The sequence below is a fragment of the Carassius auratus genome, chromosome 15 (assembly GCF_003368295.1).
Source record: "Carassius auratus strain Wakin chromosome 15, ASM336829v1, whole genome shotgun sequence".
Taxonomy (NCBI): Eukaryota; Metazoa; Chordata; class Actinopteri; order Cypriniformes; family Cyprinidae; genus Carassius; species Carassius auratus.
In genome coordinates, this window is record NC_039257.1 from 1,098,000 (window position 1) to 1,113,992 (window position 15,993).

A 15,993-nucleotide genomic window follows, 5' to 3' on the forward strand; every position below is an offset into this window, starting at 1 on the left:
AAGCAGCTCCTGTTCATACACAGCGGCCAGCTGATTGACCACCCGCCGCTCCACCTGCACACACACACACACACTCACACACACACACACACACACACACTCACACACACACACACACACACACACAGACACACTCACACACACACACAGAGACACACACACACACTCACACACTCACACACACACACACACACACACACAGAGACACACTCACACACACAGAGACACACACACACAGAGACACACACTCACACACACACATACACACACACACACACACACACACACACACACACACACAGAGAGAGACAGATAGACACACACACACAGAGACACAGACACACTCACACACTCACACACACACACAGAGACACAGACACACTCACACACTCACACACACACAGAGACAGACACACACACACACACACACACACACACACACACACTCACACACACAGACACACACACACACAAGAATTAGAACAAATGAAAATGTTTGTGTATCTGAAAGTTTACTGATTTTGTCTCCTGCACTTTGAGAGTCAACATGCAGAGCTGCAGTCATGTTCTGATTGACTTGTATCTGAACTTTAAAGGAGACTCGAGCCTCTTTTTATTTGTGAGATCGCGTCTCAGACTAAATTACACTCACACTAGGGTTTGAGCAAGACATACTCATTACAATATAATAATAATAATAATAACTCTAATAACCATATATTGTTCAAAAGTGGCACTGTTGCACTGACTGAATGTAAACAGGTTCGGTTTGTTCAGCATCACAGTGTAACACAAGCAGCATCACATCATCATCCAAGTGAAACAAAGAAACAAATGTAGGGCGGGGCTTGGTTTTGTGCAGCGGTTCGTGATTGGATGATGAGATGTGGGCGTGGCAGATATCATTCTAATATGCTGATTCAGTAATCATTTCTGATGATCAGTGAAGCTCAGCTGATTGTCCTGACTGCTGGTATTGATCAGTGATTATCAGGTATTGATCAGCACCTCGTGTTTGATGGAGCGTGCGCCGTAGTGCAGGTTATATCCTCCGGCAGCAGCTCCAGCACGTGATGTTGTGCCTCTGCTTGGCCTGAAACAATACATCACACCAGAATCACTCTTAGTAAATCTCATATTATTATCAGTTAAAACTTTATATTATTTTTGAGCATAATTCTAAACTTATTTTTTATATATATATATAATTAAATATATAATTATAATAAAGACTGAAATATCACATGGTCCTAAGTATTCAGACTCTTTGCTGTGACACTCATATATTTAACTCAGGTGCTTTCCATTTCTTCTGATCGTCCTTGAGATGGTTCTACTCCTTCATTTGAGTCCAGCTGTGTTTGATTATACTGACTGGACTTGATTAGGAAAGCCACACACCTGTCTATATAAGAGCTTACAGCTCACAGTGCATATCAGAGCAAATGAGTCAAAGGAACTGCCTGAAGAGCTCAGAGACAGAATTGTGGCAAGGACCTCAGACCTGGACCTTACAACAACACAATGACCCTAAACACACAGCTAAAATAATGAAGGAGTGGCTTCACAACAACTCTGTGACTGTTGATGAATGGCCCAGCCAGAGCCCTGACCTAAACCCAATTGAGTATCTCTGGAGAGACCTGAAAATGGCTGTCCACCAACATTTACTGTCCAACCTGACAGAACTGGATAAGATCTGCAAGGAGGAATGGCAGAGGATCCCCACATCCAGGTGTGAAAAACTTGTTGCATCTTTCCCAAAAAGACTCATGCCTGTATTAGATCAAAAGGGTGCTTCTGATAAATACTGAGCAAAGGGGCTGAATACTTAGGACCATGTGATATTTCAGTTTTTCTTTTTTAATAAATGTGCAAAAATGTCAACAATTCTGTGTTTTTCTGTCAATATGGGGTGCTGTGTGTACATTAATGAGGAAAAAATGAACTTAAATGATTTTAGCAAATACCTGCAATATAACAAAGAGTGAAAAATTTAAGGGGGTCTGAATACTTTCCGTACGCACACACACACATATATATAAAAATATATTAAGATTACTAAAATACAATAACATTAAAATACAAAATTATATATATATATAATTTTTTTTTAAATAATATTATAATCTATCTATAGTCATTTTAATCATAATAAATGATAATATATTTAGAATAATATTATAAAAATAAATACTATTGATATCAAATAACATGTTGTTTAACATCACAGCTTGTCATTTTTCTCACTGTAACACATCAGACTGTATAGATTTTTATGTCGGTATAAACATATTTCAAACAACACGCGCACACACACACACTGATGTATGACTGAAGGTCTTGAACAAGCGTGTTTGTCCCTGCAGGCAGACACCTGACAGATATGAAGTTTTATACGTATTTAAATATTTATGAATAGACCACATGTTAACTTCACTAATATGATTACAGTCGTCAGAGCAGCAGGCTGCTATCGATCCCGTTGTGTGTGTGTGTCTTCACCTTCTTGGCCCAGTAGTGGAGCTCTCTGCTGACCAGCTGAATGAGTTCAGAGTGACAGAACGGCAGGAAGTACACGATCTCATTAATCCTCCCCAGAAACTCATCCCGTCGGAAATGAGCCTGTAAGCACCAATCAGATCATCAGCTTCACACCAGCAACCAATCACTGAGCTCCGCTGAGAAACACAGGAGGACGGAGGATTACCTTCAGGATGGGCCGGATCACCTGCTCTTTGAAAGTGTTGGAGATGGTGATCTTCTCGCTCTTCTGAACATCGTCTGCAGGAACAGAAGCAGGACATAAACTCAAGACTTCCTTCTAAACATGAAGTTACACGTCGGGTGTCGTTGCTCACCCAGATTCTCTGCCTGACGCCGGCGGCTCTGCTCCTGAGCTTCCTGTCTCAGCTGCAATGCATGCTGGGCAATCTCATCACTAGCTGCATTAGACGTCATGATGAAGATGGCATCTTTACACTCGATCGTCTTCCCCTTCCCATCAGTCAGTCGACCCTGAATCTCATCTGGAAACGGTCCAGAAACAATATTATATATAATATAACATTATTAAATAATAAGAATCAGAATTATCACACAACTGTCTATATAAAGTTGAATATATATCTATATTATGATACTAAATCAGACTGTTCTCACGAACGACTCTGAGTTTGTTAATGATGTGAACCTGCACCTCATCAAAGAGCTGTAACATGATGGTCAGCACGTCTGGATGAGCTTTGTCCACCTCGTCAAACAGAACCACGGCGTTTGGACATTGTTTGAGCTGTTTGGTCAGCTGACCTCCGTCTTCATGACCCACGTATCCTGGAGGAGAACCGATGAACTTCGCCACCTGAGAGACAGGAGAGAAAGACCGAATACAGACATGAGAGACAAAGAAGATGAGAACTGAGCAGATCTGACCTCTGAGGAGATCAAAACACACACACACACACACACACACAACCACACACCGGTCATCCAGCCCAGCTGAGTGACAGTGACAGTCCTCTATCAATACAATAAGAGTGTGTGATTGAATTGAGCGTGTGTTTAGGCTCAGTCTAAGGTCACTGTGTAACAGCGAGACTAAACGGCTTATGAAGGAGAATCACAGAAGAGCATCTCTGTTCAGAAACAGACTTCTAGATACACAAGCTCAGCTTCACACAACAATACTGTATGCTATTCATAACACAACATTCATATTATGAATTCGCAGGTACTCCACAGCAGATATTAGTGTACATCAGGTTCTCTCAAATGTATTATTTAAATAAAAAAAAATACATAAAAAAATATCAAAATAAAGCTCTTACTAAAAACTAATTAACATAATTTCAAAATAAAGATAAAAATGTAATCATAAAAATGTCAAAGTAAATAATAGTCAAATAAAACTATCAAAATAAAACACTTACAAAAATGAATTACTTCAAACAATATACATACATATTTTAATAAAAACAACACAAATAAAAACATTTATTAATCATAAAATGCTAAATAAAAATGAATACATTTAAAAAAACAAAAACACTGTACAAAAAATGAGTTAAATAAAAAAATGTCAAATTTTCGCATTTTTAAAATAAAACTAATAAAATACATTAAATCGTTCAAATATCAAATTAAGATAAATAATATTTAAAAATAATAATTTAAATAAAAACAATAATTTAAATGAAACAAAATGATGATGCATATTCTGACCACTGATAACATTAATAATATTATTAATATTTTTTTTTTAACTTATCTATGATGGGACGTCTAGTGAACATTTGTAAATATCTTTGGCTGTAAACAAATTTTGGCTCTGAAAAACAATTGGGAATCCCTGTTGTAAACATCCTCCTCCTACTGTCTTCTAACTCTCTTTTAGATCAACTGATGTCATGTTACTGAGCAACTCAGCTAAACAATCTGAATATTAACACATCTCATTTAACGGCAGACACCATCAGCTCCTTGAGGTCTGAGGTTTGCTTCATACACATTCAGTATAGACATTGTGTTTTACACTTGCATTTCTTTTCAAATATCCTTCAAAACCAGTTACTGAGACACTTTGACTGCATTCTGTGCTAAAATGTGTGTGTGTGTGTGTGTGTGTGTCTTACCTCATGTATCTCCTAAAATTTAGACATGTCCATCCGGATGAAACCCTGTATAAAAGAGCAACAGAACCTTGCAATTTGCATTTCATGAGATCCCAATAATTTCAGAAGGCGGCTTATTTACTGACTGACCTTCTTAATATCTTTATGCATGTATCTTGCCACTTGCTTGGCCAGCTCAGTTTTACCTGCAAAAACAAGTCAGACATTTATAATCTTCTAGGCAATTCATTTAATCAAACAACAAAACCAGAAATGCTAGAAATATCACAGCGGTCATGTGACACCCAGGTTTTGTTGAAGATGCGAGCGGTTTTGACTCATTATGACGTGAAGTCTCTCTGTGAGACAAGATGACTATTTCCAGTCAGGGAGAGAGATCACTTCATGCCGTGTGTTTATTTTGCTGGCGTCTCGTGGCACGTGTGTCCGTCATCTCTCCCTCCCTTCATTCTTCTCTCAGGGTAATGTAGTCTGTGAGAGTAAATATCGCTCTTATGAATTTTAATAAACGCATATATGGTAAGTGGTGGGACTTGTTGAATATTGATGGCGAGTGATCAAATGTGCCGCAGGCGATAAGAGACACGTCTCTTCATCAATCAAAGCACAAAAACAAACACTCATGACTCCAGAATATCTCTGTGAGCCCCTGTGTGTTTATGCTTATGCTCAAAACTTGAGTGTATTTCATTTAAACAGAGACAGCGGAACTAAAGAGGGTAACAGTTCATAACAAATAGATTTCATATTTTCCACAGCTTAATAATCACAGTACATTATAGTTGTTTTGCATGTAATTTTAAAATGTATTGAATTAAATATGAAATATTTTGCACAAATTTCCAGAAAATAAATCTTAACACCAAATAATGCCAGGTGCAAAAATGTTGTGTGATTATGTTGACATATTAGAGTTAAAGGTTTTTGTAGATGGGATTTTAGAAATCTGTTTTCATCACTCTGTAAATCAGAAAATTCCATCAATAAAGAGAAAGATTTTTTTTTCCGCTTTTTATTTCACAATAAAATGTTGAATAAATCTGTGTGAATTATATATGAACAAACCCCTCAGTAAAAACCTTCAGAATATAGAGAGGAATAAACCTCTAAGTTTTAGTGAATGTAAGTTCTGCTGAAGTTGAGAAAAAACTCATAACATTTAAATATATGTATTTTTACCATGTTTTTAGGTAAAAAAAATGATGTATAAATCAATGTGAATGATATATTAACAAACCCCTCAGTAAAAACCTTCAGAATATAGAGAGGAATAAACTTCTAAGTTTTAGTGAATGTAAGTTCTGCTGAAGTTTAGAAAAAACTCATTTTGTGAAACTGGCGTTTAAAGAGATATATATTGTAATTGAAATGTACAGATGCAAATAGATAAAGTGTAATAATAAAAACCATGTGAATGAAAAATGAACAATCCCCTCAGTAAAAACCTTCAGAATATAGAGAGGAATAAACTTCTAAGTTTTAGTGAATGTAAGTTCTGCTGAAGTTGAGAAAAAACTCATTTTGTGAAACTGGCGTTTAAATAGATATATATATTGTAATTGAAATTTAGAGATGCAAATAGATAAAGTGCAATAATAAAAACCATGTGAATGAAATATGAACTATCCTCACCTTCAGAATATAGATAGAAATAAAACTCTAAGTTTTGGTGAATGTAAGTTCTGCTGAAGTGGAGAAAAAACTCATTTAGTGAAACTGGCGTTTAAAGAGAAATCTACAGATGCAAATAGATAAAGTGCAATAATAAAAACCATGTGAATGATATATGAACAAACCCTTCTATAAAAACCTTCAGAATATAGAGAGGAATAAAACTCTAAGTTTCGGTGTGTGTAAAAGCTGCTGAAGTCTAAAAACAAATTCAAAAGAAAACATGTATAAATATGCATTGTTATTGAATTCCACAGATGCAAATACAGTAGATAAAGTGCAATAAAATAAACACTTAAATGTTGGATGTAGGATGTTTTTTTTTCCCACTAGTCTAGTAGTGTTTTGCATAAAAAAAATATATAAAATAAACACAGAAACAAAGAAGTGGAGTGATGTGCAGTAAATAATCATACGGTGTGACTGCAGGAAGTAGATCGTGCCAGAGGCCTGTCTGACTCCACAGCATCACGTCTGATGATACACAAATGACAAATCTGGTTTATAAACGCGTCTAAGAATATCATATTAGACTGTAAATCACTTCAGATCGGAGAATTTGACAAAACTCCTGTGTGACTACTTGAAGAGAAACACGCTTGTGCATCTGGTTGAACAACAAAACAAACCGAGATTTGCATTTACACATGCTTTTTGTTTTCTCCAAAGAGAGGCTTAATATTGTTGGGAAAAGAAAGAAGTTACCGATTCCAGATGAGCCCAGGAAGAGGAAGACGAGGGGATGCTCTTCATCTTACCAGCCGTTCTCCTTCCTCCTAATGGCTGCAGAGGAAAACACAATAATTAACTCTAGACAGACAGACAGACGGTAATGAGAGGAGGACAGACAGACCGGACGAAAGCAAACGCTTTTAAATAAGACAAAGACCGAGGGAAGACAGAATGACGGAGAGAGAGACAGACGAGAGCGAGACAGGGCCTCTCTGCACCATTAGACACACACTAATTTCATTACGCTGCTGCAACGCTGGAGCAACTAAATCAGGTTAGAATAGATCCAGCAGAGACTCGGCATGATAACACACGCTCACCATGGCAACCGCTGCATGAGTGTGTGTGTGTGTGTGTGTGTGTGTGTGTGTGTGTGTGTGTGTGTGTGTGTGTGTGATCATCAGACATCAGTACAGAAGATATGTTTGTGTTATCTGTGTTGAGCTGCGTACAAACAATCATTCTGTTGTCTTTAAACGTAACAGCATCACACACACGTTTACTCAGCTCTCTAAATGGGTTCATTCAACAGACATCTATTGTTTTTATATACAGCTAGTCAAAACAAAACAATAACTGTTTACTTCTAGTAGACTGTACAAACTGATGACTTGTAAGTTGAGACTTATGGAGACGATGATCTGGTCTTTATGTGAGTTTTGGTCTAGATGCATTTTATTCATTAATTTTGTTTTATTTATTAATTTTTCCCCCTGTTTTTTAATGGACTGCTTACTTTCTGACTGATTAGAAAAATGAGTGCACAAAAAGAGAAGTACAGTTATATTGAAGTATTTCTATCAAGACCACCTCCTGTCAATCCAAGATCATTCACAGTGTGTGTTTGTCTCTAAACAAATACAACACACACACACAGCATCCCGTCACGCTTAGTACACACACTGTCCTTCTGGAGAGGGAACATTTCAAAGGCATCAGGACGACACACACACACACACACACACTGTCCTTGAGAGTGAACCAGTGATCAACTCATTTCTAATCCCTGTTTATTAGTGAGATTCAACCACACACACACACACAGTTACACAAACACACTTGGCTGCAAGAAATCTGTACATAATCATTTATCAGATAAAATCATTCCTGGAGAAACTAGAAAACATGTCGGACAGTCAGAAAGAGGTAGAAACAAACAGAATCAGATTCCAAAAACATGTTTTCATCAACATTTGTGTATATTTGTAATATTTATGCAGAAAGACACTAGAGCTGGTGTTTATAGTGAATACAGTCACTCAAACTCCTTCAGACAGCACTATATTTATTATATGACACCAGTTCCAGTGTAAAAAACTCACTCACACACACACACACACACACAATACACGTGTGCGGTGATGTATGTGTAGCGTGATGTGCTCTGTGTCTCAGGACGGAGGACAGTAATGACATTAGTGAAAATAATCACCACCAATAACCTTTAGCCCTGAGAGCATAACCCAAAATCAATCCACAGCTTCCCCTGTGTGTGTGAGTGTGTGTGTGTGTGTGTGTGTGTGTGAGTGTGTGTGTGAGAGTGTGTGTGTCGTTTCACATTAGTCTGGAACTTAATAACAGTTTGACTGTGTTTGAGTATGAAATAATTTTTTTTTACAATTCATGAATAATAAAATCATCAACAGTTTAATGTATGACAACTAGGGATGGGCGATATGGACTAACTGCAATGTATGATAATGGTCCGTAATTATCACAATATATTTATTTTACATTTATCTGGGTAAATTACGGAATAATTAAGGTTTGTTAATGTTTTTAAAAATTCATCTTTGCATTATTGGAATCAATACATTTTTTAACAATATATTCATATAGAAAAGTTATTTTAAGTTGTAATAATATTTCCTAATATTGCAGTTTTTATTGTATTTTTGGTGAGCATATAAGTCTTCTTTCAGAAACATTACAATTTTTTTAAATATTTGGTTTGGGTTATGAAAATTAAAGTTTATTATCGTAAAAAATAATTTACATAAAAAATATATAATAAACATGAACTGAAATTAAATTTATAAAAAAATATTTTCTGAATAGCTACAAAGGAAACATTACTCAGTGTAAAACAATCAAACAAAAAAAAACTTTACAAAAAAAAAAAAGTAAATAAATTCATACATTATAAAATGTATTAAATACAAAAACAACAAAAATTTAAGTCAAAACAGAAAATAACGAATTCAAAATATTAATAAGAACTCAGTATATCAATGCTAAAATATAACTGGTTCGAGATGATCGAGTGCGGAAGAGCAGCTTCATTGCATCAGATGATTAAAATATATTCAGCTGGCATATATGCAGAAGTGTGTGTGACGTGTGTGTGTTTAATAGCAGCTGAAGCGGCGCACACGCGTGTGTCTGTGACTCGGACGATGTATTCACTATATCAGCTCTCACAGATCAATAACCCTGGTTTTATCACAGTGCTGATGGGATCCAATTGCTTTCGGGACAATTTGCCACAGCAATAACTGTCCATTTATCAAATCAGAGGCAGAGATTGGGCTCGGTGAAGCGTCACTATTTCCTCTGCTGTCTCTCTCTATCTATCGAGGACGGCGTCTCACTATTGATGGACACGCAGAACAAAGATCTGCGAAGGGCATGCAAAAACACTCAGAAGCTGATCAGAAACAGGTGAAGACCTCACACAGACTCACAGTCATCTCTACAGACCAGAATATCAACCTGGAGCATCCTGGCATCATGAGCAGAGCATCACTCACAAAATATAAAATACCCCTTTAAATAAAGGCATGCAAAAATGTTCCTTATATACACATTAATATATTATATATATATATAGTTTTTTTTACCATGTTTAGAAATCATATATAACACCAGTAAATAATAATAATAATAATAATAAAATAAAATAAAAACACAAACCTGCTAGAATATGAAAATAAAATACCTACCATCTACCAGTGTTTGAGAATAAATAATAATATTTTTTATTATTAATTTTCTTTGTAAGTTGCATTTTATTATTACATTCAGATTTTTTTTTAAACAGTATTAAATGAAACTAATTTAAAATGAAATGCTTTGAAACACTCAATTAATATTGCTTTATTGCAGTATCAATACCTGCCCCTTATGTGGACACACACACACACACACACACACACACACACTTCTGTAAAAGCTCATTGATCGATAAACAAACACCCTTCAGTGTGTGTGTGAGTGTGTGTTCAGTATTTGTTAGAGGCGTATGTTATTGTGTTTTAACTCATATCTGTCTCTCTGTCTGTCCTGGGACACATAGAGGACACACACACACACACACACACACACACAAGAAAAATCAAAGAAAAGAAATGAAGTATGAGGAGGACAACAAACGTGAGGACTGGAGAGAGTCAACCGATCTGCTGGAAACAGAACGACAGGAAGAGACGGAGACGCCGGCAGGAAGAAGCAGTAATCGAGTTATGAAGCTGAAGCGAACTCTGGAGCAGCTGCGTAACACACACACACACACACTAAATCACATAGAGAGACAGACACACACACATACACACATGTACAGACACACACAGTCATATAGAGAAAGACTCACACACACACACACACACAAACACTCACTCAGACACACACACACACACACACACTCAAGACACACACACACACAAACTTTCACTCAGAGACACACACACACACACACTCAAGACACACACACAAAAACTTTCACTCAGAGACACACATACACACACACACACATACACACTCAAGACACATACACACACACTCAGAGACACACACACAAACACTCACTCAGACACATGCACACACACACACTCTCAGAGACACACACACAAACTTTCACTCAGACACACACACACACACAAATCTGCATTAATGAATTATCTGCACCCACAAACACAGAATAAATCAAAGGAAGACACTCAGAGAAGTAACTTTCTGAACTGATCAGTCCAAACAGAGCTTTTACTAGACTAATGCAATTAAGCAGAACTGAGCAGACAGACACTCATGCCTGGAGCTGAGAGGACCATCATGCACTGGGGCTCGTGTGTGTGTGTGTGTGTGTGTGTGTACCTGATGCTACTGTATTGATGGCTCCTTCCTGTCCAATGATGTGCTCCTTCCGTCTGCGCTCCAGAGGAAACTTCCTCCTCTCCTCCGCCTCGCGCTTCCGCTGCGCCTCCACAAACTACACACACACACACAACAATTGCTAAAATGTGAACCAGATTATAATATGATATATTATAAAGTCCAGCAGACTTCATTATAAGTGTTTTCTCTTCCCATAATATATCTGCATATTTTCAGTTTGTAATGAGACAAGTCAAATTTATTTATATATTGCTTTTCATAACACATTGTTTCAGTGCAGCTTTACAAATAATTATATTAATATTTATATCTTAATATCTTCATGCCTTATAGTCGTATTTAGCAGATTAGAGCCTGCTGATAATATAGTTTACATTTTGAGACTGTGTGAGAGTGTGTGTGTGTGTGTGAGACAGAGTGTGTGTGGGTGTGTGAGTGTGTGTGTGTGTGTGTGTGTGAGAGAGTGTGTGTGTGTGTGTGTGTGTCTGTGTGTGTGTGAGAGAGAGAGAGTGTGTGTGTGTGTGTGTGTGTGTGAGTGTGTGTGTGTGTGTGTGTGTGTGTGTGAGAGAGTGTGTGATTGTGTGTGTGTGTGTGTGTGTGTGTGTGTTTGTGTGTGTGTGTGTGTGTGAGACAGTGTGTTTGTGTTTGTGTGTGTGTGTGTGTGTGTGTGTGTGTGTGTGTGTGAGAGAGTCAGTATGTGTGTGTGTGTGTGTGTATATGTGACACCCTGAAGCCTGTTATAGTGATACGGGATCATGATGGTTTCTCCTTCAGCTCATTATCCCTCCGTCAGGATTACTGTGGATTACAGCCTTAATTCAGTGTAAATACACACAAATCAGCAGAACACACACACACTATCTCCCCTCACACCTCCTCCAAGCAATCTCTCCTACACTTTTACCAGCACACATCATCAACACTTCTCTCCTCACAGGCTCCTTCTCCCCTGAATTCAAGCAGGCTCGAGTAACCCCACTGCTCAAAAAACCTACATTACATACTTCTCTAACAGATAGCTACAGACCTGTCTCTATCCTTCCATTCATAGCGAAAACCCTCCAAAGAGCTGTTTTCAACCAGATATCATTGTTTCTTTCACAGAACAACAAACTGGACACTAATCAGTCAGGTTTCAGGAGCGGCCATCCAACAGAGACTGTGCTACTGACAGCCACGGAAGCCCTGCGGATCGCTGATTTAAAATCATCAGTTCTTATTCTGCTGAATCTATAATCACACTGTCAATCATCAGATAATTCTGTCTGCCCTCTCATCACTGGGCATCACATGGATTCCACTTTGCTGGTTTGGTCTTTCAGGGTGTCTTGGGCAGGGGAGGTATCCAAAACACATCAACTTGTCACTGGGGTTCCTCAGGGATCAGTTCTAGGACCCCTCCACTTCTCCATTTACACGACATCACTGGGTCCCATCATTCAGGCACATGGATTCTCCTACCATTTCTGTGCTGATGACACACAGCTCTATTTTCATCTCAACCAGATGATCCAACGGTAGCCGCATGGATCTCAGGCTGCCCTTGGTCAGAAACTTCGGTCAGATATCTTGGTGTAACCTTTGATGACCAGCTGACCTTCAAAGACCATATTGTGCAAAGACTCCTCGATCTCGCAGGTTTGCATTGCACAACATCAGAAAGATCAGGCCCTTTCTAACAGAGCATGCTTCACAACTTATTGTCCAGGCCCTTGTCATTTCTAGGCTGGACTACTGCAATGCTCTTCTGGCTGGACTTCCATCAATCACAACCAAACCACTACAAATGATTCAGAATATAGCGGCACGACTGGTCTTCAATGAACCCATGTTAAACCTCTCTTTATCTCCTTGCTCTGGCTTCCAGTTGCAAGTTCAAGTTCAAGATATTGATACTTGCATACAGAACAGCCACAGGCTCAGCACCCGTCTACTTCCACTCACTATTACTAATCTACATCCCCTCCAGACGTCTCAGATCTGCTAGTGAGCGACGCCTCGTGGCATCATCACAGAGAAGCTCAAAATCACTTTCCAGAACATTCTCCTTCACCATTCCCGGCTGGTGGAGTGATCTTCCAGAATGCTGAAAACTCATCTCTTTCGAAACTACTTGGCTTCATCATTAAAAAACAACAACACGAATCCCTCTCTCTTTATTTATTTCTTCTTTTTCTAGCTTGTACTTATTTGAACAATGTTTAAAATTGGTAATAGAAGCACTCCCTGTGTCTGTTTGCCTCTTTGAGAAGAATTGCTTTATGTATCCCCCAATTGTAAGTCGCTTCGGATAAAAGCATCTGTAAAATCACTAAATGTAAAGTAAATGTGAACTGATGAGATCTGTTAACAGATTCCACAGGACTTTACCATAGTAATATATGTTAAACTCAGGGCTTTTTAAGGGTTTAACTAAAACTAACCATTAAAAAGTTATGTTCTGGGCCTCTTTCAGCAGCGTGGCCATCTCTCCCTCTTTGGCGTACGTCAGCGGTGTGTGTCCCAGGTCGTTCTTCTGTAAAGGGTTGGCACCTGCACACAGCGAGAGGTCAGAGGTCAGAGGTTAACGCTAGGGTGCGGGGTCAAGCGGTTGCTCTCGGTCGGGGGTCTGTGTGGACAGTGTTGTGTGAATGATACTCGGCCGGCTGCATCCGGACGTCAGAGTGTGTGTTGTGTCCTGCAGTGATGATGTCACACTGTGCTTGTGTTTGACAATTACAACTGCAGCGTGTGTCAGCCGTGATGCTTAGCACTGCCTTTAACTGCCCCACACACACACACACACACACACACACACCAATGCAGCAAAAACATGATGACATCTGAACTGAATAAAAATCCTGGCATAAATAAAAACAAATCAAGCAAAGTTTCCTTGACTGGATACATCAGTAAACGAACATTCAATATATTTCATATTTAAGAAATAACATTAACTTTTTCTGAATGCTTTTATGAATTCAAAAGGTGTTTTTTTTAATAACTCGTTCTTGTGTTTGAGGTATAAACTACAGTGAAACCTCACATCACTGTCACGATCTCAGCCAAACAGAAATAAAAACATCATCTCGCATTAAATTAGACACGGGACAAACACTTCCTTCCCCGCTCGTAAAATACAGTTTATCCACAAACACAGAATCAATATCCGTACACAGGAGCTGCCGAGTCCCCGGGCATTCTGGGTAATCGCCCGGATTATTGATAAAACCTTAAACGTGTCTGTCTAACAAATCTCAATCGATAGCGGACAAACAGAAACAGGAAAACTAATAAAGAAATACAAGAGGAGCTCGTCTCTCCTCCGCTGTGAGTCTCTCGTAGCCACATAATAAATAGCATCATTTAGTCCTCTAATATCACACAGTGTTCCCGACGGGCTCACGGCTGCAGGGTCTCACACACACACACACACACACACACTCGCTGCAGCTGGAGGAGGTGTTTGACCCCCAGGGGTCAGAGTTCAGAGCCCTCACACCTCCAGGAAAGCAGTGATAGATGGAGACACACACATGAGGGAAATAAAGCTGCTCACCTGCCCGCAGGTGTGTGTTCTGAACTTCAGCAGAGTTAGAGCTCAAGACTGATGAAGAATAACCTCAGAAGTTTGAACAAATACTTATAAAGGAAAATGGCTCATAAAGAGACTCGACTGGTTTATCTGTGCACACATGCTGCGTAACACACACACACACACACACACACACACACACACACTGACACAGACACACACACACACACACATTGATTATTATTAAGAAGTGAACACGTTTAATCATCAAAGAGACATGACATCAATCACAATAATATTAGACAAGATTTCTATTTCAAATAAATGCTGTTCTTTTGAACTTCCTGTTCACATGTGAATCCTGAAAAATTTTATATTGAGCAGCACAACTGTGTTCAACACTGATAATAATCTTCATGTTTCTTGAGCATGTTTCTTATCATCATATTATTCTGATTTCTGAAGATCATGTGACACTGAAGACTGGAGGAATGATGCTGAAAATACAGCGGAGCATCACAGAAATAAATTACACTTTAACACAGATTCACACAGAAAACAGTTTATTTGAACTCTAATAATATTTTACAATTTTTATCTTTATTTTTGATCAAATAAATGCAGCCTTGGTGAAAAACTTCTTTCAAAAGCAAGGGTCTTTCAAACGTATGAACAGTAGTGTTATTACAACATATACATTTTACATATATATAATTTCTTATACGTTTTTTAATAATTTATTATATTCATTTTATTTTAATAGCATAACATTTTTCATCATTTTATATGTATATAAATAATTATTAATATACATCTATTTATTAAATATTATTTATTATATTTCCATTTGTTTTAATTATGCATTATGATTAATATAATTTATATTAATAATCCGTTTTATTATTATCCATTCATAATATATTTATCATATATTATTATAATAATACATAATGATTTAATAATACAGCTCATCTGCTTTGTTATAAACGTCAGCTTCACTGTGATTGATTTAAAGCGACTCGATAGAAAACACTGTTTACGAGAAGCGCACCCCATCTTTAGTGCATTGCACAATATTACATAATCCTCCAGCATAAAAACACACCGGGTAACACAGCTCATTTAACTCAAGGAGGAGAAACAATCTCAAAGAAAGTTTAGGAAGACAAATGTTGTTTTTGTGTGGAATAACAAATGAAGCGCTGTGAAGTTCATGCTGAATGCTGTCTGTGTGGGTTCAGACGCTCGTCTCGTGCTCCTGCATTAGTCTGTCTCACACTGATGATGTCATCGGCGTGATAGATGCTCCCCGGCGGGACTCGCGGCGCTGCTCTG

The 15,993-nt window shown here is 38.0% G+C and overlaps 2 protein-coding genes across 3 annotated transcripts in view; both read right to left on the minus strand.

Moving 5' to 3' along the window:
• The window catches only part of LOC113114651 (leucine-rich repeat and fibronectin type III domain-containing protein 1-like), a 680,315-nt gene that overhangs the window by 303,778 nt on the left and 360,544 nt on the right, over window positions 1-15,993 (minus strand). The gene's annotated exons all lie outside the window — the stretch shown is intronic.
• Window positions 460-13,666, minus strand: LOC113114664 (caseinolytic peptidase B protein homolog). The gene is given in 11 exon segments (XM_074559954.1): window positions 460-1,069; window positions 1,071-1,093; window positions 2,506-2,625; window positions 2,711-2,784; window positions 2,862-3,018; window positions 3,200-3,361; window positions 4,632-4,676; window positions 4,761-4,816; window positions 7,008-7,085; window positions 11,124-11,238; window positions 13,568-13,666. Coding segments are annotated over 11 exon segments (912 nt in total). The 5' UTR covers window positions 13,571-13,666; the 3' UTR covers window positions 460-990.